A 27,972-nucleotide genomic window follows, 5' to 3' on the forward strand; every position below is an offset into this window, starting at 1 on the left:
TCATTGATCACATTATGCATTATGTTGTTTATTACAATATACATTATTACATTGGGATGTTTTATTATATTTTTGGAACATTATGCTATTGTTGGTGTAAAAAAAAACAATAAACAAAATACACTGCAATATGTGGCGAAAAGTAGCCTATTGATTTGAACAGTTGATGTTGCTTTCACCTTGTCACGGCTTGTCACCTTCTTCATTAGTCCAATGGAGGAGTCCATTGACAAAGTGAAATCATACAAATACGGAACTTGTTGTGCGTCTTTAAATGTCACCGATCACTGCTGTAGCTGTTAGCCGGTTAACCAATATTCCGTTAACTATATGCAGTTGTAACGCGTCAGAGTTGATGCATGTCGGCCTCTGTTGGTGTGCCCAACTTCAGAATGTTCCCCCAACAATTCCTGGCGCAAAGGGGGTGTTAGATGGGAACAGAGACAATAGTGGGAAGTGGTCCAATGGGCGGAGGATTGTATTTCTCCACGCGCATCAGCCGTCGCAAAATATCATCGTGGTCCCTTGGCCAGCTGTATATGTGGGTGTTCTGAAGCCATCTGGGTACGTGCCACTGCAAAAGACAAATTTCCTCTGTCAAACATGATTGGTTAAGCAAGCTGAAACAGGTTGAAAATGCACAGCAGCGAACACGTGGTATAGTTAGAGGGATGGTGACATTCTCAAAGTGAGAATAGCTGAAACCATTCAAGTGCATGTGAAGCGCAGATATGAAACCAGACGAGAGAATTAGACAATACAGAACAGGAGACATTGTCCATGACCATGATGAAAATTACCCAATGATGATCAACAGTCTTCCCCTCTCCTGAGCTTCACTATGGGTTGTGATATGTTGAAGGCTGTGATATGTTGCATGTCATTTGTAGGTATTTGCTGCATATAATTGTTCTTGAGACTTCACTGTTATGTAACTTGGACCTGAATACACTGAACACCAAGTCCTCCCCTCATGCGACATGCCCACGCTCAACTACAATGAAATGTTCAAGTTCTTCACTGTTGGAAAGTTTGAACTATGGTTCTGAGTGAGGAGGACTTTTGGGAGCTCAGGGGGTTCAACACATTGGGCTCTATCTTGGCGATCTAAAATGCATGGTCAGTGGCGAATAGCTTAAATAACCTTGCAGACTACATTTTTGGATTATTCTACATTGGACTGCTGCCATTAGAGCTGCAGCCAGCCAGAAGCAGATGGGCTCCCCCTATTAAGTCAGGTTCTGCTCAAGGTTTCTTCCTGAAATATGGGAAATTTGACGTGCTTGTAGGGGGTAAAGGGTTAAGGCTGCCAGTCTTTCAGTCATTGTGTTCTTTTAACGTTTGAATATAAAGTAATTTAATCACAACACATACTAAGATCATTCTAAGGCAACCCGCTTAGAGTCCACATCAACGGGGCCTAAGCATTTGTTAGCAAAGCCTATATATATATACTGCTCTGATATGTTGATGATTGGATCATGAACGGCTAAATGTTCTTGCACTTTGAGCTGCATTTTGTGTATGAAATGTGCTATACAAATAAAGCTTATTATGACCGCCGCGCAGCGAAGCGGCGGTCATATAGGTTTAGTCAGATTTATTTATTTTTTTCTTTTTTTTCTTTTTCGCATGCCCAAATTTCCGTCAATGATTCCCGGGACACTGAAAGACCGGGGTACACGAAACTTGGTGGGCATGTAACCCCACATGGATAGCATGGAACCATCGTTTTTCGTTTTGATCTGTAGCCCCCCCGCTGGACTGGACCCCCCGAAAGGAGGGTAGGGCAGACACAGTTTTCTGTGAATATCTCGAAAAACGTAGGGTTTAGGAGGACCATTTTTTTTTTGTATGTTGATCTCAAGGGGCCATGTCAACCCATTCCATAACCACTCATTTCATGTATAGCGCCACCTAGTTAAACACAAAAAAGTAAAAATGAGGTGTTGTAATTGAAGGTATCTGTGACCTAACATAGTCAAAACTGCACGAAATTGGAAGTGTAGGATCATTATGACACCCTTTGTATGCACGCCAAGTTTTGTGGAATTCCGTTCATGGGGGGCCACACAATAAATTAATTTATGTTACTATACACCAACTGGCCTGTAGGTGGCCGGAGACAGTTTTCTGTGAATATCTCGAGAACCGTAGGGCCTAGGAGGTCCACCTTTTTTATGTATGTTGGTCTTAAGGGGGCATGTCAACCCATCCCATTACCACTTATTTCATGTATAGCGCCACCTAGTTAAAAATTAAAAAGCAAAAAATTAGGTGTTTTCATCACAATATCTCTGGCTGACAAGGTCAAAACTGCACGAAATTAAAAGTGTAGGATCATTATGACACCCTCCGAATGCATGCCAAGTTTTGTGTACTTTCGTCCATGGGGGGCCTTACAATAAAATAATTTATGTGTACATTTAGTGACGTACACCAACAAGGATTCCCGGGACACTGAAAGACCGGGGTACACAAAACTTGGTGGGCATGTACCCCCACATGGATAGCATGGAACCGTCATTCTTCGTTTTGATCTGTAGCCCCCCCCCCCCCCCCCCCCCCCCCCACCCCCCCGGACTGGACCCCCCGAAAGGAGGGTAGGGCAGACACAGTTCTCTGTGAATATCTTGAGAACTGTAAGGCCTAGGATGACCAATTTTTTCCGTATGTTTGCCTCCAGGGGTCATGATAACCCATTCCATGTGCACACATGTGCATAAACAGATACACACGCACACACATACATTTACAGTAATCATACGTATGACACATACTCACACAGTAGACATATGTACGCATGCATGCACATGCACAAACACACATACGCAGGCAAACACACAAGCACGCACATACACACACACACACACACCCACACACATAAACATAAATTTGTACACGCACACATGCACACAATTCAAGAATTTTTCCCGTCATCTACTCCCTGAATTTTTGGTCATTGATACCCGGGACACTGAACCACCGGGTACATGAAATTTGGTGGGTATGTAGCCCCACTAGACTTTTACGGAAAAATTTCATTTCGTCCCCGGGGACCACCACTAACCCCCCCCCCCCCCCCCCCCCCGTGCTGGGCCCCCTGAACCGCAAAAAACAGTTTTTCCTAAATAACTACCTGAACCGTGGCACTGAGGATGAAGAATCTTTTATGGTATGTTGGTCTCAAGGGCCCACATCAACCTGGCTCATAATCACTCATTTGTGATTTGCACCCCCACCCCCCGGTAAAAAAATGAAAATGCAATATTATTCTGCTTTAATCGCCCCTATCTTCAGTTAAGATGTTCAGAACTGCACCAAATTTTATGTGTATGATTGACCTGGCATTCTCCGGGGGTATGCCAAGTTTCGTAGAATTTCATCCATGGGGGGGTCTAAAAAAATTAGGTTATGTGTACATTTAGTGACTGTACACTCATTGGCCTGTAAATGGCGGTGCACACATATACACATGCACACACACAGGCACCCACATACTATCGGTATTAGAACGGCCGATACATAATTACAAATTCAGTAGGATTAAAAGAAAGCCAAAATAAATATTCATCATCATCATCATGGCTGCATTTTCAGTATTGGCGAGAAGTAGTCGTTTGTCCACTAGATGGCGCATCGTTGCAGTGAGACGTAATTTTGTTGGAAGTTAAAAGTGGGTTGGAAAAAACAATGGACGCTTCATACAAGGACTGTAATTTACCGCAGCGAACATCTAATAAGGATAGGACGATGTTCACATGAAGTGTAATTCCCATTTCTTCTTGAAGCCGAAATAAATCTGAGGATGTTTATCGGACATGCTTGGTTTTTACTGCAGGTACGTTAATCTTGTAATATCAATAAGGACCTAGGTAATGTTACCGTTAGCGTTGGTTGAGTGATGGAGGCATTTGATTGATTGCATTTGTAGAAAACTATAAATGCGGTTATACCAAGCAAATGTATAGGGTCCGTGTAACGCTTTGCAGTGCTTTGTTCTATTTGTTCCATCCATCTGGTCCAAATAAAAAATGTGTTCGATAATCCAATTTTCAATTTGTTTTAACTGGTCAGCAAATAGATAATTGCTGCTATTTTCTAAATGTGTCATTAGTCACGCAAGATAAAGAAAACAGAAACTGGATTGGAAACAAAAGTAAAATTCAGTTAATATTGGATTTTGGCCCCTTTTTTTACTGTTTTTGTTGGGCTGAACCACGCGTAGGGGTGGGTGACCTGATAGATATTGGCGCGCGATGTTGGTGATCACATTTTATCAGCGGATGTAGAGCATAGACTGTAAAAAATAGATGTAGAGATGGAAGGCTATCAAACACAGTTCCGCTTGCATCAAGGTGCCAAGCGATTGATAATGTCAGCTCGAGATCAGAACTTCAGATGCAGAGGGAGACATTGCTGCGTCCTGACACTTATGAGTAGGCCTACGTGAGCCCCAGTAGCCTACAGGCCAATGTAGGCTATTTGCTGTTGAAATTAATAAATGGATAAACGGATAAATTAGGCTCACCGTTGTGTCTTCGTTTAGCCTAATGAAACCTAGTCTAGCGTAAAGCGTTAAATAAGCAAAAATACCATGTCAAACAGTGCTCGGGGTAGCCTGTATAGCCCGGTATAGCCAAGACTGACGTCGATGGCAAAGCATTCTGCTTTGGGGAATTATTTGCTATGGCATGGCCATGGTATTCAAATATAGGCTACTGTAGATATGTTCAACATAGGCTGAAAGTTATGTTTAACGTGCCTTCTCCCAAAAAGTTTGTCATTAATCTCTAAAGTAATGAGTCAAAATCACAAACAACTTCAGGCGGCGCTCCCTTCCACCATCTAGCCTGGCCCAGCTAGATGGTGTTCTCCCCCCAGTGTTCGTGGTTCAGTCCAACCACAAGGGCAAAAAAGGAAAATTAGAAAATTGACGCATCATTTCAATTTTTAACTTCTGAACAGAAAACCGTAACTGTGCTCAATTGAAAATCAAAATAAGCAACAATAACACATTTACTGTGCCGTCCTAAAGAATGGATAACGGATTTTTAAGCCTATTTTTATATTTTTTCATGTGAATTCTGCAAATAGAACATAGCACTGCAAAGCGTTACACGGACCGTATAGCAGCACTGTTTGTATCTTTCGACTGTCATTTATTGCACGTGCTACAAAATCATTCTGTGCAATGGAAGATTTACCAACGTTACACCGGTCTGATACACTTTTGCCTATACATGCTTGAGACTGAGACGCCTGTTTATTTTGTTTTAAGTGCGTGCAGGGTGTGAGAGGGGAATCGATGTGCTTTGATTACAGCTTGGTAGTTGTAGTCTGTGAAATTAAAAAGCACGTGTGTGTGAAGTATCCAAACAATGACACCTTCATTTCATTATGGCTGCTTTAGCAAAACACCTTAAGCTACTGTGTAGTGGGTCCCATTTAGAAGTGGCTACTTCATTCGCGCTTTCCTTGACTCATGGAGCTGCGTGAATGTTATTACAACTTTTCGCCACGATATGACAGTTTAAGTCCGCTTGATACTGTAAGGCGTAAGCCATTGGTTTCCAAAGGGGATTTTATTTGTGTCGCCAGCATAGCCTATTGACAATTTATGTTGTAAATACGCCTACCTTATAATCCTACCTGTAGCTTAGGGAAGCTAACAGCTTTCTATTAGGATCTAGTTTGTTAGTTACCGTTTTGTCATAACTCCCTGATGCATTTTTGCATTTAGAATAGCCAGAGCGTGTATATCTCAATCGGAAAATTAAACAATATCGGGTGCCTATGGACTAGGCTGGGTGAACCCAGCCTGATCTGCCCGCTATTTATTTTTTGATTTCTTAAAAGATTGAGCTTGGTCTGATGAAAGCCAGACTAGCCATGGACCTCAGTTAAACAATGCAAGGGAACATGAATCAGCCTATATTTGCACTAACAATAACGGACAAAAGCTCTTCAACTTTGGCCCGTTAAAATGTGTATGAACAGTCTAGCGACGCATTTCATCAAGGCCCATTTGGACATGTCAGTTATTTGCACCACTGGTTAGATGTAAAACAGCATTTCGTTTCAGACTAGGCTACTGTTACTTAATTTGTGCATTAACAATAACGTTTCAGACTACTGTTACTTAATTTGTGCATTGACAATAAAGTATTACATGAACTAAAGATGACTAAAATCTTATGTAGAAGAAGAAACATTCACAAAAAATCCATCCATCCAAAAATGACCTTTGTTTTTGATAGCTGTTGAAAACGGCATGGAACTGACAGAGATGTTTTTGTTTAAAAATACATAAAAAATAAATAAATAAATAAATAAATAACATTATGCTGATACCTTTTGCTTTTCCCAAATACAATGTAGCCTACAGGTGTAAGTGACCTTTCATCAATCCAGTTGCAATGGATGAACTGTGATGAACTGCCCTACTTGTGATTGTTTAGAGATTTTAAAGGTTTTATAACAATGCTACATCTTCTTTGGCTATTCTACAATCTATTCACCTTTTCAGCACCAGTAGGCTACTTTCTGTGCAGCCGCACACACACACTCAGGCATGCCAAACAAGCATACACAAAAGTTTCAAGAGTGGGGGATGGAGTAAAATATGGAGACAAATTGAAGTGTGATTTATTTTCGCGGAACAGATGTACAGGACTGAGCGGCGGTCATATTTTGTACCGCTATGCGGTACATCTAGTTATTATACAAATAAAGCTTATTAAACATACATTTATGGGTGTGTCCAGTCCACATTCAGGGTGGTTTTGTTAGCAAACGTTGGGTGCTTGGTGCAAAAAGGTTCTTATGTTTCTTAATCAGTCATGGGTGTGTTTTGGGGGTAACATACTTTAAACCAGTGTTTCTCAAACTTTTTCAGACCAAGGACCACTTAACCAATGAAAAAAAACCTCACGGACCACCTAGCTAAAAGAATAGACGTACTTCAACAGTATATTACACAATAGGCCTCACCTTGCTTATTGTGTCAGAGGATTCATATGATTTAAACTGGCGTAGCATACATAGGCATGTTGCAGAACTGTTTGAATTTACATACAAGTTGGTTCAATATTGCAAACAACTCATCTATATTATATTTTACCACGTCTGCTTGCGGACCACTTGGGATAGCTTGCGGACCACTACTGGTCCCCGGACCACACTTTGAGAAACACTGCTTTAAACCAATGAAAATGGCCAAAAACCAATGAAAATCTGTCATTCTCTTTAACAGGAAGCAGTGCAACTTCAAACAGCGCATTGGTATTTTGATAGTCTGTGGCACATTTGAAGGAATCTGCTTGCACGCGAGACCGCATGGAAGAGGTATTCCACTAAACCATGCTTTACTAAAACATAGCAGTATAGCCTACTGTACACGGGTTACCATCGAAAACATATCCTGAAAAAAGCAACACTTACCCCAATAATGTTCGAATGACTGAATAAAAATCCTAAGGCTATTTATCTGAAGTTGTTTGGGACTGCTTGTAAGGACTGCTTACATCTCGTGACAGTGCGTCTCAAGCTGTGCTTTAGATGTACCTTTCGCTATAGACCAGGCTTTTCTTGGTCAGTGGTGTAATGATGTTTAGAGGGTGTAAGATAGCGATTTTTGGATCATGCGCCAGACCACTAACCTGACCCTAGCCAGATGAATTTCATTCCGCTTAGCTCCGCCTAGCTTCACTCACATCCATCTGGGACCTCTTCCATTGAGAGTGATTTCTGCAACCGATTTTATGGTACAGCCAATCAGGACGCAGGGCGGGAGTTTCATAGATTCAAAGTGACATACTGTAGCGTAGAAGCGACTGTGAGACTGTTATCAACGTCACGGGTTGGCTTCGATGTGAGTGGTTGAAGTAGCATGTCAATAGATGACGGACAAGTGGCTTATTCAATCATATGCAAGCATTTTTTGATTAGGCCCAGCCTTCTGAAGCAATACTTCAATGGATCGGTTCCAGATGGATGAGTGGAGCTAGGCGGAGCGAAATTCATCTGGCTAGGGTCAGGTTACCAGACCACACCTTCTGCCACACTCCTCGACGCAAGGCTTAATAAAAGTGAAGCGCATGGCAAAAAAATTGAGTGTAAGATAGGAATAAGCTTTGCGTGGGATAAGAATAAGCTTTGCACCCCGTTTCTGATCATCAAGATAGAACCGTTAAACTTTTACAGGTCATGTGTATAAAGCAGTGGTCCCCAAACTTTTCTTCTGAGGGCCAGCTTACTATGCCTGGCTGTAAGAGAGGGCCAGAGACTCGGAGTATATCAGTAACCATAAATAGCTTAGTGCTGTGAACAACAGCAGTCTACCTTAGTTGAATATTCCATTACATTTAATCTATAGGCTATTGCAATTTAATACCATTGTTAGCTGTGTTTATATTGCCATCATGCCATATCAGTGTAAAATGTAACTCAAATTAAATAATACTAATAAAAAGACTTTTGCATTCCCAAAAGTATTAGCAGGTAGTCCCAAAAGTATATTTCATTAAAAATGTGTGAACTCTGAACTCTGAAAATGTAAAGTTCTCAAACTATGAGAATTTTATGAAGTGCTGAAGTGGTCTGAAATGACCACCATTCTAACTTTCACTCACCTGAACTTGTATACATTGTATTAACATTTGAACAAATGATTATCCAAGAAAGTCCCAGAAATATGACTTGAATATAAGTTAGTTAGTTAGTTATTAACAATTCATTTATAAACTTTTAGAATACTTTGAGCACTGATGCAGTCAGCATAGGCCTCTTACATTGTTTGCAGATAGGCCTACATTTCATTCCGTTTTTGATGGCAAACGTGAAACAGCGCCAAAACAACCACCAGTGGACAAAAAGAGTATTACATGTGTACTGTTAAGACTCGCCATAGAGAATGAATGGGGGAAATTGCGGAGGTTATAGTTTGACAATGTCGTACTCCCGTGCGGGCCGGTTGCTATATACCACAGACATGTTTTGGGGGGCCACCCAAAATGAGGTGGCGGGCCGTAGTTTGGGGACCACTGGTATAAAGTAACAAATATTTTCTCAAGGGCTGGTAAAGGCATGCAGCGAGGAGTAGCCTATGTTTAACACAGTCTGAACACAAACTAGATGTACCGTAGCGGTGCAAACTATGACCGCCAATCAGTCCTGCACATTCTCACAGCAGAAATAAATCACACTTGTGTATGTGAGTGTGTACATGTTTGTGTTTGCTTCTGTGTGTATGCGTGCTTCTGTGCAGGGGCGGAGCTTGAGGGGGTGCGGGGGGTGCGGCATGCCCCCGGCCCGGGACCCGCAGGGGCCCGGTGCGAGGGCGCCCCTCCCCAGTGGCGGAACAAGTCAGAGCCGGGCCGAGGGCGGGGCACATGACCGGGCCCTTTATTAAACTCATCATAACATAATTTTACAACATAGCCATGCCCGCAACAGCGGGCCTAGCGTCAGTGCCACGGAGAGTAACTATGTAATTTTGAAGTCATCGAACGTACATGAAGTGTAACCAAGAGAACAACAACAAAAACATTAGGCTAAATGACCCCTAATAATAAAACAACAATAATACGCAGCACTATTTGAAGGGCATACGACGAGCCTTGCGCTCCGCGAACTCGTCCACGATGCTCTGTGTATGTCCATTTTCTTTGCTCTCTCATTCTCTATGGACAACATGGCAAGTCCACTCAGTCTCTCCTGTCCCACTGTGCTCCTCAAGTGGTTTTTAATGATCTTTAACTTGGAGAATGAGCGCTCAGAGGATGCAACGGTGACGGGAAGAGTCAAAAATAAAATTAGGGCGGTGCAAATCTCACTGAATGCAGAAGTTACTGCATTGGCGAAACGAGGGGGTGGCTTCGGGCGCTCAAGCACCGAATCTCTTTTCAAAAGCCCTGAATCTTTTTTTGTATATGTTTTCAATTTCCAACGATTCTAATTTCTAATTTAACTTCCCCTCGGTTTCTCTATAAATTCTACAAAATGTAGCCTACTATTACTGAGCAAATAGCCTATCCCTTACTTTCAAAGCCCAATATTGACAGATAATCTGATTTCCCACACAATGAGTTTAGGCAATGCCAGAGCCGAGATGTAGCGGTTTACGTCATAAACCTGGCAGGCAGGACCAGAGCGGCGCAGTCAGTTTAAACAGCAAGCCGGTAAGAAAAACTATTGTCAAGACATTAGGCAATTTGGCTACTGTACCCCGGAATACAAAAATAAACTTCAGAAAGACAGAAAGTTTGTTGTACTGTATTCTGTAGTCTGTATTCTGTCTCAATGACCGAATCAGTAGATATAGGCCTACCTGTTGTCAGTTGAGTTCGTTCAATTCAGGCAAATATGAAACGGAGATGTAACGTGGCTACCGGCGGGATTTTGAACTTGAATGTTTCATGCATTTTAGGGCAAAAAATACCATGGGATTGATGTGTTGCCCATTTGAGGAACGTAATCAATTGCTGACGTGCACAGACAGCTCAGACACAGAGCGCATAGGCCTAGGTTAGGCTACTTTCACTTTCTAGAGCGCATTCATTAGGCTACGTACAAGATGCTTCATACCAAAACAACGATCAAACATTATCAAATGTATCATGACATGTTGTCACAAAGACTTACTCCAATTAGAAAATCGAAACCAAAATCATGTAAGTGTAAGTGTTCTCTCATTGACGCCTGTAGGAGACAATATCCTTTATCCAATTTTGTAAATTTGCACGTCGTAAAGTTCAATATGAGAGTTAAAATAAAGCCAGTCATACAGCAGAACATTTTATTCAATATTTTACACCTACTAAATCATCAAAGTAAGTTTCAAAACTTTTCACCAACCGTGAGTCATAACCTGGCAACCTATAAGCCTAATACGTCCCACTCTGATGAAAATGATTGAAAAGAAACCATTTGTATGATCTTAGCTCCTCTGGCCTTGTGCCGTGGGAGAGGCCCATCCCACCTTACCCGGAGGTGGGGGAGGGTTCTGTGTGTGTGTGTGTGCATATGTGTTCCCTTGTGAATGTGTGTGTGTGTGTCAGTTTATGAGTGTGTGTGTGTGCCAGTCCTGCCTTTTCTATCAGCAATACATTTCAACATCCTCAACTTTATCACCATCCAGCTGGGTGGGATGTTTTTCCAGTTTATGAGTGTATAAATGTGTCTTTGGTTTTTGAGTGTGTGAGAGAGCTTGTCTGTCATCTACAGTACAGGCCGTCAGGAGAGCAAGTTATGGGCTAAGTTGATGCAGCCTCTTCAAACAAACATACCACAAAAATGTGCAGTGGTTCAATATGAAAACACATCTATGTAAGGTGCACAAACTGAGCACACATAAGATAAAATAAAAGGTAAAAAAATCCTGTTGATGTAGATTCATAAACAATCACGTGAATATCAATATGCAAACAGCAAGAATGAAGCTCACCTTTTTAGCTCCTGGAAACAGAATAGGTATGAACCTGAAATTTTTGCAGCCATTCTGAATGAATTCATTCTGAAGCTATGAAAACAAAAACAATACAGAAACCAGTAAGTAGTAGTGGTAATAGAAAAACTACACTGGGTCTGCTCTGCAAGGTATTTTTAATAATTAGGAAAGTTACTCAAAGTATATACTATATTTGACAAATTAGTATGTTAATTAAAATACAATTGCAAATACACGTTTAGCTGAGACCACGTGGAAAGCCTATAATATGAGGAAGAGTGTATTATACTCCACCTGCTTATGAATGTAAACAGTGTTTAAGGTCTCATCGTCCTCTGTGTAGGCTGTTGTGCTGGTCACCGTTTCGTAGTACTTCGGACTGATGACAAAAATAATCAAGTAGTCTTTCTAAATGACATCAAGACAGAAAGGTAGCTGGGATTAGTCATTAGAGAGATAAAGTCCAAAGTCTACACACAAACAAGGCTCCATGCTGTACCCAAGTCATGAAGACATATCTCATTGCATGGGATCAAGCAGTACTGTTATATCACAGGATTACTGTATGCTTTTATAAAATTACATGCCCACTATTTTCCTTTTATACTTGAGCTGCTTGTGACTAAATTCTACACTGTCAGAATAATGAGAGTATGTGTTATATGTGTACTAGAAGAGCTGAGAAGAACTATGGCACAATTCAACACTGGTGATAGCGATGACTGATTAACACTTTCAATCCTGATACTGATAGCTTCCTGTCAAACAGAGAATTAGACTGAAAAAAGGGAAAGTGACCTTCTTGACGGCAAGATTTGACATATTTTATGCAACCAACAAACATACTTTCTCATGTTATTGTTGGCGCAAAAATGCACCTTCTGTTTGAGTGGTATTAAGTTAACTAGGCCTACTTGTCAGTTTACGGTTAACTAGTTAGTTAGTTAACCTGTTCGTTTTGTTCGTGATCATGTGTTTTAACATTAGTGTGACAGGACGTCAAGAGCTAGTTTTGCAAATCTGCTGTTTAATTTGTACACACACAAAAGAGTAAAACATTTCAAACTAAAATAACTGATGAAATGTCAGTTCTGCTTAAATCTCCTCTGAAGGAATCTGTTCTCACTGCTAGTTTTCGCATGAGGCTGGCACAATAATGAAGCCCAATATCTTTAACTTGATGGGTAAATTAGTAGCCAAATTAGTAGTGCAGCAATTTCTGTCTTTTAGACAAATTGTATATAAACCACATGACAGTGCTTGCGCAAAGTAAAAGGTATATTGACTACACCCATTTATAAACTGTAGTTTATTTACTATCACTTTATTGTGCCACAGCACCTTTTATCGGCATCAAGCTATCCGTGGCATGCATGAAATTACTTGATTGTGTTGAGTGCCCACAAGGTGCCCATTAGCCCAATGAATCAGAATCAGTTTGAAAGAATGAAGAAAATAAATGCATTTCCATGTATAGCACTCCCCGCCCCATGTATTAACCTCACAGCTGAAGAAATGCTGCTAATGTATAAGTTAATAAGCATGAAATGACAGTACTAGCCTTCACTTTCTTCACATCACTCTTTCTTTCCAGTTCCCATTCCATTTGGCAAGAAATATATTGTCTTTATTCTTCCAGAATAGATGTCATCTCAGTTAAGCCCTCTCTAGACTTCAGGTTTTTGTATATTTTAGAGGCTTACATACATCAAATTATTTTCTGATGTGATGTGCTTTGTTACTGCATATAGTACACTAAAACACGACAAGCTTGCTAACAAGGCATATTGTACAGTATGTCTGTTATCTGTTGTTATTAACAGCCTACAGCACAGATACATTTACATTTATTCATTTAGCAGACACTGTTGTCCAAAGTGACTTACATATGTCAACCATATTACAAGGAAATACATTGTCCCCAGAGCAACTTGGGGTTAAGTGCCTCGCTCAAGGGCAAAACGGTGGATTCAGCAGATTCAGACTGACAGATGGCCACACAGTAAAATGGATAGTGTGATAATTGCTCATCTATCAGAAAAAAAAATATTTTGGTGTGTAGGGATGGCTGTAAAGCCTTTTCATGTAGATTTTTGCTCCTTGTAAAACATGGTTGTCAGTAAAATCAGTGTTGTCTGTAATTAGTTCTAGCTAGAAACTGTAGGCTGATAACACCGTTTTCAGGTTCACGGTTTCAGTCAGGGTTAAAACAGATCAGACATAGTAGTACTTCTATAGTCACAAACTTGTTTAGATGCTTTTAAAGCTTCCAATCATATAGGTTGGACCACTTGATATATCACTTTTCTTTGCTAGCACTATTCACTATTGTGAAATATTCCGTATGTGTTTAGGGTTAATGTCATGTTTGACTCAAGAGTCTGATGATGGACACCATTTTGCGTGACGATGTGTCCGATTGTGTCTGACATTGTGTCCTCTGATTCATGGTCAGATGAAATCTGCAACTGCCTAACTTTTCCAAAACAGTCTCAAGCATTAGCAACGTCATGCTCTGCCACTCTGTCTTTAGCTGACACCATCTTTAAAGGAGATGTTAAACTCGACACTGCAGACACAAGTGTGAAGTTTGTCAAACAAACGGTTTGAGAAATATTTGAAGAACAGACAGACAAACGTTCCTGTATATCATAGATAGATGTTGAGCCTAAACTTAGAAGTGTGTCCACCAGAGGCGAACATTCATGGCGAACTTGTTTTCTTTTGCATTTTTAGATTTGACTGTTTTTGTGTAAACAAATCAATAACAATTCAAAGTTGTTCAAAGTCAAATCATGTTCTTTCTAGTAAAGAGGCCATTTAAAGAAGCCTTGAGACACAGTGCTTTGCTTTACCTCACTGATGTAACGCTCCATGAAGTCTATCTTGTTGATGCTTCTGAACTGCTGCTCAAACATGTCAATCTGTAGAAGATCACAGAAACACATCAGATTTTACATGTAATTACAGAGGGTTTAGGACACAAATACAAACTAAAACACACAACAACAAAATCAGTTGATACTACAAATTCAAAAAGTCAGAAGAATTGCACCATTCTTGTATAGTATACTAAAGGGATGCCTGTTCACTTTAGTGTATTGCAGGTATGATGTGCAACACTACGTGTTGAATGGGTCTAATATATTCACAGATTTGAAGCAGATGACATGACTAATGGTTTAATTCAATTTAATATGTGGTATTGTGTTGTATAGTAAACAAAAGCAGTTTATAGGTTTTGGTCTCACATGTGTGTAGAAGCCATTGTGCCTAAGCAGTGCCACAAAATTGATGACCTCCTTCACATGTTCGTCATTATCCGTCTCATATGTGACAAACACCTTTCCTATATTTGTCAAGGAGATGTTAAACAAACAAACAAACAAGCAAACAAGACACAACAAAACAAATGTGAGAAAATAAATCAACTCGAGTCAATCTGTGCAACAAAACATACTTCATATACTTAAGTCATGATGATGGAATATCGAGCTATCTAATCATTTATCAGCCATGACTCTGAAGGTTTTAAAGTCCCTTTCTAACCAAATACAGACAGACTAAACCTTTAATGTACAGTATATGCTGTACTATGTTCTGGAACAGGGTCTATGGTCTTAATTACCACATATATGCCTTGGACTCTGTAATGTAAATAGATCTACACGTGCATTATTGAGTTCTAATTGTTTGATGTAGAATTGCATACACACTTTGTTCAAAGGAGAGTTGTGCTGTGTCCGACTTTGGTCCAGGGTTCACAGGACTGTGGTCTCTACAAAGACATCAGAAGCAGACAATGTTGTAATCAAGGTAAGCTACAATGCCTGGGTGGCACATATGTGGTTGCAGATGTGTGTAAAATAATAATGTCAATTACAAAACACATTTCAAGCAAAACAGCTCACAGCATGTTCAATAAATAAATGCAGCTGTTAAAACATAGACAAAAGAGCAAAGGGGAAAAGTAAGTTACATATTGCCAAGAAAAGAGGAAGTCCTGAACATCAAATTACCTGTGAATGCTGTTTCTGTGTAAAGGTCCAATCGGATTAGGGCCTGAGAGAGAGAGAGAGAGAGAGAGAGAGAGAGAGAGAGAGAAAAGGGAGGGGTACAAGTTACAGTACATACAGTAAGTGTTCCTGTAATTAGGTTGTGGTTCTTCATTGAAGTTTAGTGGAAGTTTTACATGAAGCTGTTCACCAGGCGAACTGGTTGAAGAAATTAGTTTTATAATAAAGACTTTGTTTGCACTCTCTCAATATTAGCTAGTTTGTGGATCTTCCCTGTGAGATGAATCTTCTCTAAAATGGCCATGCTACACCCCTCAATCAAGCTTCATGAACCAAGTTTATTTCAGTATCTTTGCCTAAACCTGCTGTCTAACAGACTGACAGACTAAACCCAAAGGAAAACATAACTTCCAAGTTGGAGGTAATTATGAACTATGCTTACAAAAAGCATGAGAACATGACATTTGACCCTAGCGTATCTGTGTCCTGCTGAATGTATTCATGTTGTCACACATTGCTCCATCTTCAACTCTAACCTATGTACTGTATGATGCGATAATTCGGGTGCAAAATGTCAAATAGAGACATCTCAGGAAGAGGCCTGAAAAGGTGAACTTGAATTGGATACCATCATGTGCTTAGGCTTGCTGCCAGAAAAACCTCTTGTTGTGAAATCACTAAGTAAGGGAAAGATGCCAATCTTTGCATCAAAGCAACTTACTCAAACAAACTATGGAACACCCTGCCTCTGTACATCAAGCAGGCGAGTTCAGTAAATATTTTTTAAAAAGATCTGAAAACATACCTGTACAGGAAAGATTTTAGTTAACTCATCTTATCCTGTAGACTACTTTTTCAGATTATTCCACATCTGCTGCTATTGGAGGGCGCAGCCAGCCAGAAGCAGATGGGCTCCCCCTATTAAGTCAGGTTCTGCTCAAGGTTTCTTCCTGGAATATGGGAGTTTTTCCTTGCCACAGTTGCCATATGGCGTGCTTGTGGGGGGTAAGAGGGTTAAGGCTGCCAGTCTTATGACGTCATTTTCTATATTTTTGATATGTTGCTGAGTGGATCATAAACGGCCCCAGCAATGAAGAAAAGTGATTGATAATGACTGACTGACTATTATTGTGTTACATGCTTCAAATGTAAAGCACTTTGAGCTGCATTCTGTGTATGAAAGGTGCTATACAAATAAAGCTTATTATTATTATTATTAGTCTGCATTACACCGCAATGGCCTTAGGCATTGTTATGTAAGTAAAGAGTTACAGTAGACAATCTGGGGCTGTCATTTTCTGTTTTTGGATAAATACATACGGACAAAAATACCGGTCAAAAGTTTGGGGTCACTTAGAAATTTCCATTCCACTCCATTATAGAAAGAATACCAGCTGAGATCAGTTGCATTGTTTTTTTATTCAAGGCAGCAGTTTTCAGATTACATTATGTGTTTACATAATTGCAATTATAAGTGACCCCAAACTTTTGACCAGCAGTGTACATATATACATTGCATACATTATAGACACTACATACAGTCTTTTCCAAACATCCCACCACCAAGACACCTCAGTGATATATCGCACACAAAGCACAGTCTGTCAAATGCATATCTCCTTACCAGGCAAAAATGGTTATTAGTCTGTGTCATTTGTGCTTTTCCTCAATCTGAATCTGCTATGTGTAAAACAGTCAGCTGTTTATGGAAAATTCTAAAACTGATAGTCCCGGTCCTTGATTGTGATTGGCTGAATCACGTTTGATGCCGTTGTAAAATGCAGCATAAACATACACCTTGACCGCATTTCGTTCTATATTACTGCGCTACCATAACTTGATACAAAAGTTAAAGTAGCTGCTTCTCGACGTTGCTTGGCAACCATTCAGGTAGAGGAAATATATTTCTTGCCGGAAGAATGATTATCTATGAATAAATTGTTACATTTCTCGTTGCTGTGGCTTTACTGTATGAAACTTTGCCAGGTATTTATAGCAACAGTTTTAGAAAAGCAATAAGCCCCGAGAGGCCGTAGGTTACACTGATTTTACAACAGCTAAGGGGCGTTGTTAGGCACGATGCGCTAGCGGAGTCTTAAATAGACAGGGGGTCTTGGGGGCGCTGTGGCACAACAGGCTACGGCTTGTTACGGGTCCAAGGGCCCACGGGGACCCAGGTTCGAATCCGACCTGCGGTCATGTCCTGGTCCCACCCCATCTCTCTCTCCCACTTACTTCCTGTCTCACTCTTCACTGTCCTATACAAATAAAGGCAAAAAAAGCACAAAAAATATACTTTAAAAAGAAAAAAAATAGACAGGTGGTCTGCATTCTGAAACAAACTTACAGGAGGGCAGGTAGGGTCTGGGGTTCCCAGGGGCCTGATGGGGTACTGGGTCTATCCTCAACACTTCCATGGGGAACTGGGCACAGCAGGCCATCCTCCACTGTGGGTGGGGATAAAGGTGGAAGTTTTGCAGTGCAGCTGGCATGGGGAGGGAGTGGAGAGAGCATGGCTGCTCCAGACCACTCTGGTCGGGGCTGCACCTCCCTGACAGGGGCAGGGAGCCGCAGTGGGGCCGGGAGAAGCTCATCTCTGACTGGTAATGGGAACAACTTCCAGAGATCATGAAGGAGGGCAGAGGTCCAGCTGAGTAGCCGTCCAATGAGCTGTCACAGACGGGCATTGGATGGTGCCAGACACCTTTGTGCGGGTTGAGGGTGCTCTGAGATTCCTCCGTCCGGCTCGGGAAAGGAGTTGGCTGGCTGTAGCCTGCTGGGAGTCCAAGCGGCCGCTGGTAGGGGACATAACTGGACGTTTCGCTGGAAATGGAAAGGTTGGAAACCGTGCACTGTGTCCTGGTAGGCTGCCTAGAGCCATCTGGGAATTGAAAGAGAGAGCTGTTAAAGTCTGACGATGGACTGCACTGTTTTGGCCGAGGGCTGCCCAAGGCACCGTCCATTGCGCCATCTTTGCTCAGAGTCTCATCATCCTCCTGGGGGTAGTTGACTGAGTGTGGCTGAGGACAGCAGCTGGAAAGATGGGAGACAAACTGTTAGTTTGTGGTGTTTTATATTTAAACAAGAAAGAAAAAAGAAAGAAAGAACACTGTATCTCTTGGAAGATATGCACATTTAGTAAACCACCTATGTGCAAAGATAACAGAATAGTGATCTCATGCAGGGAATGTATGTATTTGTGTATCACAGGCCATTCATACATAAAAAAACAACAACAATGTCATGATTTAAAACAAAAAAATCAAAGACTTCGGAATTATCTACAGATTTGTGCTGTAGCCTAACCAACATTTATTTAAATGGTTACACTTTAGTGTAAAAGAGCATAAGCCCCACACCACACCCCCTGCTCAATACACAACTGTGGGAAAAAGAAAAGTATTTACAAACTCAGAGAGAAACATACCACTCATGTGGGGAAATTCGGGGAAACACATTCACCCTTGTTACATTATCTGATATTTGAATGTCAAACCAAACAACAGTCGTAATACACTTACTCATCACAATTTCATGAGTCAGAGATAAATGGGTTGTAAGCTGTCTTGAAGAAAATGAAACCATCATCTATGCATGTTATCATTCAGTATGGGAGAGGAAGAGCAATTACATTAACAGTTGTAAGTTAAAATTTGAGTACCGTAGTAGCCTAAGTTGTAATGAAAGCACAAACTAACAAATCCACAAACTGGTCTTCAGAAGGTTGATGAAAAACTGTATAAATTATCATTTTAAAGTTTTAAGAATTCTATTTTCCTGTGAAAATAAGTAGGGCGGCTATTTTTCTGTCGGAAAAAAATGCGCAATGGTAGCAAAAATCAAGGTCAAAATGACAACCACAGAGTGAGTGACGCCAGAGAAAATTACCCAAATGAACAGGGTAAACACTGTTGGGCAATGGGCAAAATATTTTTAAAACACAATGGCCAGAAAAGTGATGACTTAACTAACGGAAAACAGTCAAACTTTTCTCACTTGTCTTTGATTTGACATGTGTTTCGCACGGTAGGTAAGTGACTGAAGCGTCCTTTACTTGCCATATCTTCAATCAACATCACACAAGACGCGTAATATCGAGAGCTGCGTGTTTTCCTGTCAACGCGCACCAGATAACATCAGTAAGCGTCTGAGGGTGTTTGTCCTGTCTCTACTTTAGCCTACTTTGTTAAACATTTAAAAGGGTGGAAAAAACCTCCTCTCACAATGAACTACATAAGTCTGTAATTTATTAAAACTTGAATATGTAGGCTGTTTCACAGATGTTAAACAAGTGTAAATGTTGGCTTGACTGACAATTAAGTGCAAATGTTTGCTTAGCTTGTTCCGAGGTTCAAAGTAAATACCCCCCAGGTTATACGAGGTGTTGTATAATTATCAACTCAAATATCTTCCTCGCCATTGTATAGAAACTGACCTAAACACCATTCACCATGGAACAACCCAGTAGGTTACATTTTAAATGAAAATGGGCCAACGATTTCAAGCAATATCATGAGTTTGCTTCACATGTAAAGAAAATTAATGTGGTTAGGCTGCATTTAACCTACATAACACTTACATACCTCATTCTGTAACGTATAACTGTTCCACTGGCAGTCCAAACATGCCACAATAATCTTGAGTTCTGTGAATAATCCTTTGTTTCGTTCAGCGCACAGTTCATCCACCAATCGCTCGAGCTTCTGAACGTGTGCGCTGCTCTGACAGATAATTTACAGCCTAACTGTGGGAAGGGTTTGACTTCCGGTGAAGGTATGCCTACAGTAGGGTAGATTTTAGCTGTTGTCTATTTTCGAGAAGGCCCTATGCCTTCACAGCCCTTACCTTGCACCTCACCACAACATCAAAAGTAATGAGAAGGCACTTTTGTACTCAAAACAAAAAAGGCTTTGTACTCAAAATAAGGTAGTCTAGGTTATAGTGCCCTCCATTTTTTTTTTTATCGTGATAGGCTATAGGCTACCATTTAAACAATGGCACAATACTTTATTATTCAAATATCCTATTGGATAGAATGACTTAAAAAGTGGGGTGGGTGAAACACACACACACACACACACACCACACATACAGTAACTGTAGACAGTTGAGACACTTTTTGCCCACACAAAATCAAACAAAAAATAGATACTGAAAATAAGTGATTTTCCACACGACATTCCACATGCCATTTCCTTACCTTGTAGAGTTAAATATTATAAATCAATAATACCCATAAGTAGTTTATATTTTAAACATAAGGTGCATTTTTTGTCTTGACTGTGTCTCAACTGTACCCTATACAGTTGAGACACTTACCTGGTAGCCTACAGTTGAGACAACCATCTTTAATGATGTAGGCCTTGGAAAGTTGAATAAATAAAAACATAGCAATTGCAAAGTGTTTGTAGTTCAAATTCATTAATTTCATAGTGTCTTAGCGTTGGATAAAAGAAATACATCATGAACAAAATGTGACACAGGAACATATATGGCGAACAGTAGCCTACAAATGGAATGTTCAAGTAATAACACAATCCAATGTGTCTCAATTGTCCCCCGCTGACCACCTCACACATTTTTTCTCTAGATTTTGCAACGACCTTACATGACACAATGCCATAAAATGTGCCAGTTTTTAGGACACAGAATAATGTTTGTAATGATACCAGTTACGTTTAACAGTAACATAAGTGTAATTAGCTATTCATTGTCGAAGGTGCATGGTGAAGTGAAATTCTTGCTTTGGAAAAAAAAACATTTGCCGATATCCTTGGATGGGAGATTAGCCTAGAAATCTAGACGCGCCCCTAGCGGCAGCCAGGGCTAGTCTAGCAACTCTCCGTTGGCTTGTGAGCTCCAGAAATCGAAACTTAATCAGGACATTGAAATTGTGTATAGAGTCGTTTGGTGGGCTTAACATAATGATTGATGGCAGAGTTGTAGCGGTTTGGCTTGAATTCCCTGCTACTTGAAAACAAATATCCTATTGCGTCCTATTGCATGCAGAGGGAATTTGAAAGACAACTGATTATCCCGCCCCTCGGACTGAGCACTGCGAATGGTGAGTGCCCAGACCCTAACATTTTAATGTGGGTCTGGCTCGCCAGGCTAATGGGAGATACCTGTGTCGTTCAAATTGTCCATGATCAAAGAGGACACTAATACGCATGTGCATAGCAAAAATCACAACTTGGGCTTGCTGTGCAAGCAAGATATTTAAGGTGTCTCAACTGTACACATGTCTCAACTGTACTCAGTCTACCCTACATATGTGGTGTTCGGGTTTACTGGACCCGAGTGTAATAGATGCTACCTTGTGTCCTCCTCCTAACTGGGCCTGCTGTGTGTGTGTGTGCGTGATTGTTATCTTCCTGCACCTGCTACAGGGGTAAACGGCAAATATGAAGCAGGCTACATGATGTCTTCATGACAAAAATATGAACACATTACACTGTAGGACCACTGTTTCAGAATATATTCTTCGGTTGTCCACCAGAGGCCCCTATTGGGAATACCCTGAGACCTCCAGAGGACCTACCAGTAATAACCTCCCATGTTAACTTGACACTGGAGACTATCGGTAGTCATGTGTTGCCTGAATCATGGACCCTGATGTGACCATAGGATGTGACTTGCATGCATGCCCTCCTCTGGTCTCAGTAGGCTACTGCAGTGTTTTTCAACCACTGTGCCGGGGCACACTAGTGTGCCGTGAGAGATCATCAGGTGTGCCGCAGAAAATTACCCAAATGTCACTCACTGGTCCAGAAAAGCAACCGTTGCATCAAAGAATTTATAACCACATGCTCTCATTGATTGTATGATTGCACTATTTGTGGTATGCAGGCATTGTACAACGGGGGAATATATTTATTTTATTCTAAAAGTTTTCTCTCTTCAAAAACATACCATTCAGGCCTACAACTCCCACTTTCTCTCATAAAACAAAATGCCCAAAACCAGGGCCCAGTTCCCCAAAAGCATCTTAAGCCTAAGAGCGTCGTAAAGTCCCTTTTACGAACGTCTTAGGATTTGACGACTGTTTCCCAAAACCATCGTAGCTTAAAGGGGTGATAGAATGATGATATAGGGTATTTTGTGCTGGTCCTTAAGGTCTCTGGATAGGGTGTGTAACATTGGTTGGGCTGAAAATGGCATATGTGCTGTTCTATGCGCCCTAATGCAAGCCTGGTTAAAAGCCCTAGAATGAAACGAGAGGTTTTCTTCCTTTTATGGTATGCTCATGAATATTTAGATTACCTGCGTGCTGATTGGTTGGTTTACAACGAGCGAAGCTCTGGAGCAAAAACGCAAACATGGCCGACAGCACCCACTGAAACAGCCAAGGTGGGAATACTATGGAGAGGTGTTGAACAGCATATTTGAGCCTGAATCAGAGGAAGAATCTGAAATAGAGGAGTAACCAGTCGCCCATAGATTGGAAATGACTACTTCAGAGTGGTAAGTTTTGTCATTTACTTGAGTTTGCCACACGTAGCCCAGTTAGCTAGCTAGCTGTAATACTCGCACGTTAGTGTCGTAGACTAAGCTAAACATTGTATTAGGTTCGTTTTTAGCATTGTAAGCAACAGAAGTTATTAATTTGCACACAAACAAATGTTTTACAACTTGTACCCTTGTGCAATTTTTGTCAAGATGTCCAGTTAGAAGCTAGCTGAAAAGTTTGTAGCCCGTCGTGGGCAGTTCAGGCTATGCTGTAGTGAAATGAGTGCTGCTTGCAAGGAAAGTACTCGTTTTAGTGATATATATTCTCCTGGTGAATAGGTCATCTGATTAGGAGTTACATACATTATTGTAGTGGTAATATGCGATCTTACAACAGGACGTCCAGTTAGCTGGGCAGGAGCTCTGTGCAGTTCGTAGGCTATTTCCTTTTCCACTTTCAAAAAACTCCTGAAGACCCAGCTCTTTAGAGAACATCTACTCTCATAGCAACACTTACAACAAGTCTTACTGATCCTAGCACTCACCAGCCGTTAAACTGACAAGTAACTGTTAAAATACAGCACTCACCGACGCACTTATTCTTACTGTACTCTAATGTGTTTTTTTTAAACTGTCCTAAAATTGTGAGAATTGTTCTAAAACTTACTGTTTACCATGTTGTTAGTCGCTTTGGTTAAAAAAGCGTCAGCCAAATGTAATGTAATGTAATGTAATGTAAATATTATGGCTGAAGTGAAACGAGTAGCCTACTGCTCGCCTCAATGAAAATATTACGTTTGTGTCAGTAGGTCTAATGTACTCGTGTAACTACTATCCTGCTGATTAAGTCATCCGATTATCGAGATTTTTACGTTCTTTCCATGTAGTAATGTATGATCTTACAACGGGACGTCCAGTTAGCTGGGCAGGAGCTCTGTGCAGTTTGTAGCCTATGGCTGAAGTGAAACGAGGTCAACGAAAATATTACTAGGCCAATTTGTGTCAATTCAAAAACACTTATTTATCCCCAAGGGGCAATTTACATAGTAGGCTACAATGGAGTAGAGTACAATAATCAAAAATCCTATAAATATCACTGTTTAAAATACAGTAGGTACAGTCAGTGTAATGTAATCTGCTACTTTGCTACTTTGTGCTACCTGCTCATTCAAAATTACGAAATAACAGCAGGGAAATTGGGGGCCAAGCAGCGAAGCTGCGAAGCCCCATTGTTTTTCTATGATTTCTTATTATTATTATTTAACATCTTTCTTCCGCCATGGGAGTCTATGGCAGCCCATAGAACCGTCTGGTAAAAAGTTGTGAAATTTGGCACACCGATTGGGGACAGGCCCATGATTAATTTCACCAAGTTTCATGTCGGCTCCTCGAGGGCTCTAGCGCCACCAACAGGCCAAAGTTGGGCGTGCATTCACGCACGTAACTTTTGACCTGTTGATCCGATTTTGAAAAATGAGGTACCGTTGGAATCCTTGGACCAAGCCGAGTTCAACGCACCCAATGACGTCATTTTCCGCCATGATGGATTTTCCGCCATATTGGATTTAAGTGAAAGTGAAACTAATTTTTCACAGGTCACAAATTTTGTCCGATCGTCACCAAACTTGACATACATGATCTTCAGACCAAGCCTCACAAAAGTTGTGGTGTTTTGTCTCCGGAACTATGACCGTTCACCCGTAATATCCAATCGAAATTTGCGGCGAAGCCGCCAAACAGGAAGTGAGCTCATATCTCAGCAACCCATTGATCTATCATAACCAACCTTAGTCCATGGACTCAGGACCCAATCAGGGGGACGCTCAATAAATCTGGTGACCTTTGACCTCTAGGGGGCGCTGTAATTAAGAAACATGCCTTTTGGCCTGTAGCAGCAGTTGTGCTTAGAATTAAAACCCACTAGTGGTGTCTGGTACTACTGTTGAAGGTCCTTAGGCCGACCCAAGCCAACTTGTGATGTCATCGTAATTGATTCGGCCGCCATATTGGATTTAATCAAAAATACGTACAAGTTTTCGCAGGTCACAAATTTCAGCGGATCCTCACCAAAATTGGCAGAGACCATCTTCAGACTATGCCTGATGAGTGCATTGCTTTCTGGAACAATTGACAGAAGCTTTGGCCTGTACCAGCCAATCAAAATTTGCGGCGAAGCCGCCAAACAGGAAGTGATTTCATATCTCAGCAACGCTTTCATGTATCAAAACCAAACTTAGTACATGTACCTCAGACCACATCGGGAGGACGCTCAAGAAATTTGGTGACATTTGACCTCTAGGGGGCTCCGTAATTGACAAAAATGCATTTTGGCCAGTAGTTGCTGATGCGCATTATTTTGCAATGGAAGTCAATGGCAGCCCATAGAACCGTCTGGTGAAAAGTTGTGAAATTTGGCACACTGATAAGGGACAGTCCCATGATTAATGTCACCAAGTTTCATGCCGGCACCTCAAGCGCTCTAGCGCCACCAACAGGCCAAAGTTGGACTTGTGTTCACGGACGTAACTTTTGACCTGTTGACCCGAATGGCAAAATGAGGTATCATTGGAATCCTTGGGCCAAGCCGAGTTCACACCCCCACTCACCCTATGACGTCAATTTTTGACCTCTGTGTTTAAATCACAGCAAGTGTGATCATATCTCAGTCAATCTTTTATTTTTGATGTGAAACTGATGACAGCGAGTTCCATCTAGTTCATTCTAATGTGTGCGTGCAAGGGTGGGACGGGGTGGGATGGGCAGGGGCGGTTGCGGCGGTGGGCTGGCTGGGGGAGGGAGCGGCGACACTCAGCGCTGGTTCAGCCCCACAAAATCAGTTATGTTTTGATGTGAAACTTGACCTTGTAACACAGCCAATCTTGGGTTGTATGGCATGGAACTTGCTGTGACTGCTTAAGGCTATATGTCTGATGCAACGGCATTGATTTACATGGTTAATCTGGCCTGCTGATCTCACTGCTTGGCCCCCTCATTGCTGCTTGCAGCTATATTTATGTTTGTTTTTTTACAGGTTATTAAAAGAATGACCCAGGTTCCTGAGGAGCTGACCTGAATGACCATCATGGCCTCAATCCGTTGTGCCTCTATATTCTTTGCAAAATGCAATGAATATTTACAGAGCTGACCATGGCCGTTTGAGAATCAGAGGAATGGAAAGGTGATTTTAACCAATACACATTCATTATTGGTTCAGCATATTGCAAAAACACAGTTTGATCAACACCACAAAATGATAAACTTTTTTTTTTTTTTTTTTTTTCAACAATCGTCCAGTGATACTCTGATGTAAAATATTACAAAATAAATAGTAAAAAAAAAAATTGCTTTTCCACCCTGTTCTCGTTGCAGGCAATGAAGTGACTTGGCCTACAGGTCTTTTGTGAGCAGGAGCTGGGGTTTCCTTAGAAGAAGCGTCCGTGTCATGATCCCCTTGTTTGTGGTGCTACGCATATGGAGGGAGCTTCCAGATACTTCAGGGCAGTACGTTGGATTCAGACCCCTTTTCGACTGAACCGTGACACATGTTCAGCAACAGCATCCTCCATGGAAGGTCTGTCAAGCTGAGCACACAAGTCCTGGGGCACAGGAATCCGCTGGACGGCATCCCAATAAGGAAGAGGGTCTTTGATGATCTCGAAGAGGACTTATATACTGGATACTGTAATACAGTGCATTGTAGGCTGTATACTGTACAATAAACAAATTGTATGGCCCTGAACATTGTGCTTTGTTTACAGTACTGATGATTATTTTGACACCAGAAGCATCAGGTCTAAGACAGCCTGTTGTGTGTGAATTGATAAGTTCTTTTTAGTGCCTATACTGTTGCACATTTTGATTTGTTGTTTGTAATAAAAACATTTTATTAAACTTACAAATTGTTTGGCAAGTCTGTACATAGTTTCTCCTTGGCTGTCTTCTGTTGTGGGGACTCAGCATTCTCATTGAAGTGCATGGCTGCTAGATAAAACCTAAACCAAACAACAGAAATGTTGTAACACAAGTGAAAGTCACTTTTGCATGCACACACCAAGTTGTTAACTCACAGCAAAAGCATTTGCTAATATTCTAAGCCCCGCAAGATGCCACACTTGGAGCATCTGTTTGGCATGCTGCCGTTCTTGTAATGTTCTAAAATAAGAACGTGCAAATAAATCCATTGTATCTAGACAACACGGTTTTCAACATATCGACTAGATATCATTTGAATTGATAACATGAAGTTGTTTCCACTTCCGACGTCAAAAACGTATGTGTTATATGGGTATGGGTTATATTACAGCTTAGCAACCAAACTATCGTGTTACTCAGCTTCAGTTAGCTATCTTGCTGAGAACATAACCTGTCAGAGATCTCGACAAACATGCATAGTAAAATGTAGGTTAACATAACAACACAGGTTTTATCCGAATGACACACAGGAAAATTAAATAGCCTTGCCAATGAACTAAATCACATTCTACTTGCTAGATACACGTTAGCATGCCTAATAACTGCTTAGCGACAAAATAATACTTACAGCATGCGGTTGTGATGACCTTACGGTCGGAACAACCCCTCGTTTCAGTAACAGCAGCTTAGCAATCCTGCTTAACTGTACAAGGTTTTGAAAACTGCCTTCGGTGAAATGTTTTGCAAATTAATAACGGAGTGTCGAACTTTGCAGGGATCTTCTGGTAGAAAAACATTATCCATGCCCCTCGAACTTTTGAATCCTTGAGAAGACTATGGAAAGTCTCAGCTTTCTTTGTAGCCTAAGTTTCAGCCTGGAACACTGCATTTACGACAGTGGCTCATTTTCGATATCCTTGAAGAACTGTCTGCTTTATAATTCCTGTGGAAGTAAACGAGCAGGCAGCTAAACTAGTGTTTGTCTCATCTTCGCTCTCCATTGACGTTCCTGGGCTCAGAGCACCAGTGGGCTGGTCTGTATGTAAGTTTTGAGGCGTGACAAATGTACAGGCCAGGGCCCACTTCCCCGATAACGACGGAGACACGCTCTTAAGAGGGTTTTCTACGATTCATCTTACGATCGTT

The 27,972-nt window shown here is 41.1% G+C and overlaps 1 protein-coding gene and 1 long non-coding RNA gene across 3 annotated transcripts; one reads left to right on the forward strand and one right to left on the reverse strand.

The window, feature by feature from the left end:
- Positions 1-7: 7 nt before the first annotated feature.
- On the reverse strand, positions 8-27,969 carry traf3ip2l (TRAF3 interacting protein 2-like). 2 transcript variants are annotated; one of them, XM_042056303.1, is made up of 10 exons: positions 27,455-27,969; positions 26,811-26,906; positions 17,813-18,498; positions 15,469-15,511; positions 15,166-15,227; positions 14,701-14,798; positions 14,305-14,373; positions 11,744-11,857; positions 11,447-11,521; positions 8-574 (listed from the first exon to the last, which is right to left on the reverse strand). In XM_042056303.1, the coding sequence occupies exons 1-10, from the start codon at positions 27,457-27,459 to the stop codon at positions 428-430; spliced, it is 1,395 nt and encodes a 464-aa protein (XP_041912237.1). In that variant the 5' UTR covers positions 27,460-27,969; the 3' UTR covers positions 8-427. The 2 variants fall into 2 exon arrangements, with proteins under 2 accessions (XP_041912237.1, XP_041912238.1); XM_042056304.1 differs by lacking the exons at positions 26,811-26,906; positions 27,455-27,969 and adding an exon at positions 20,049-20,996.
- LOC121677541 lies at positions 22,790-26,653 on the forward strand. Its single transcript, XR_006021024.1, has 3 exons — positions 22,790-22,929; positions 25,946-26,092; positions 26,284-26,653. It is a non-coding gene; the product is annotated as an uncharacterized LOC121677541 (long non-coding RNA).
- Positions 27,970-27,972: the final 3 nt, after the last annotated feature.

Source organism: Alosa sapidissima, chromosome 12 (genome assembly GCF_018492685.1).
Source record: "Alosa sapidissima isolate fAloSap1 chromosome 12, fAloSap1.pri, whole genome shotgun sequence".
Lineage (NCBI taxonomy): Eukaryota > Metazoa > Chordata > Actinopteri > Clupeiformes > Clupeidae > Alosa > Alosa sapidissima.

Bases quoted from the DNA above. Each gene is read 5' to 3' on its own strand.
- traf3ip2l (XM_042056303.1), bottom strand. The intron at 11,858-14,304 runs GTAAAGCAAAGC...GATGTCATTTAG, and splicing joins TGGAGCGTTACATCAGTGAG to AAAGACTACTTGATTATTTT. The intron at 575-11,446 runs GTGAGCTTCATT...TGTCTTTTGCAG, and splicing joins TGTTTCCAGGAGCTAAAAAG to TGGCACGTACCCAGATGGCT.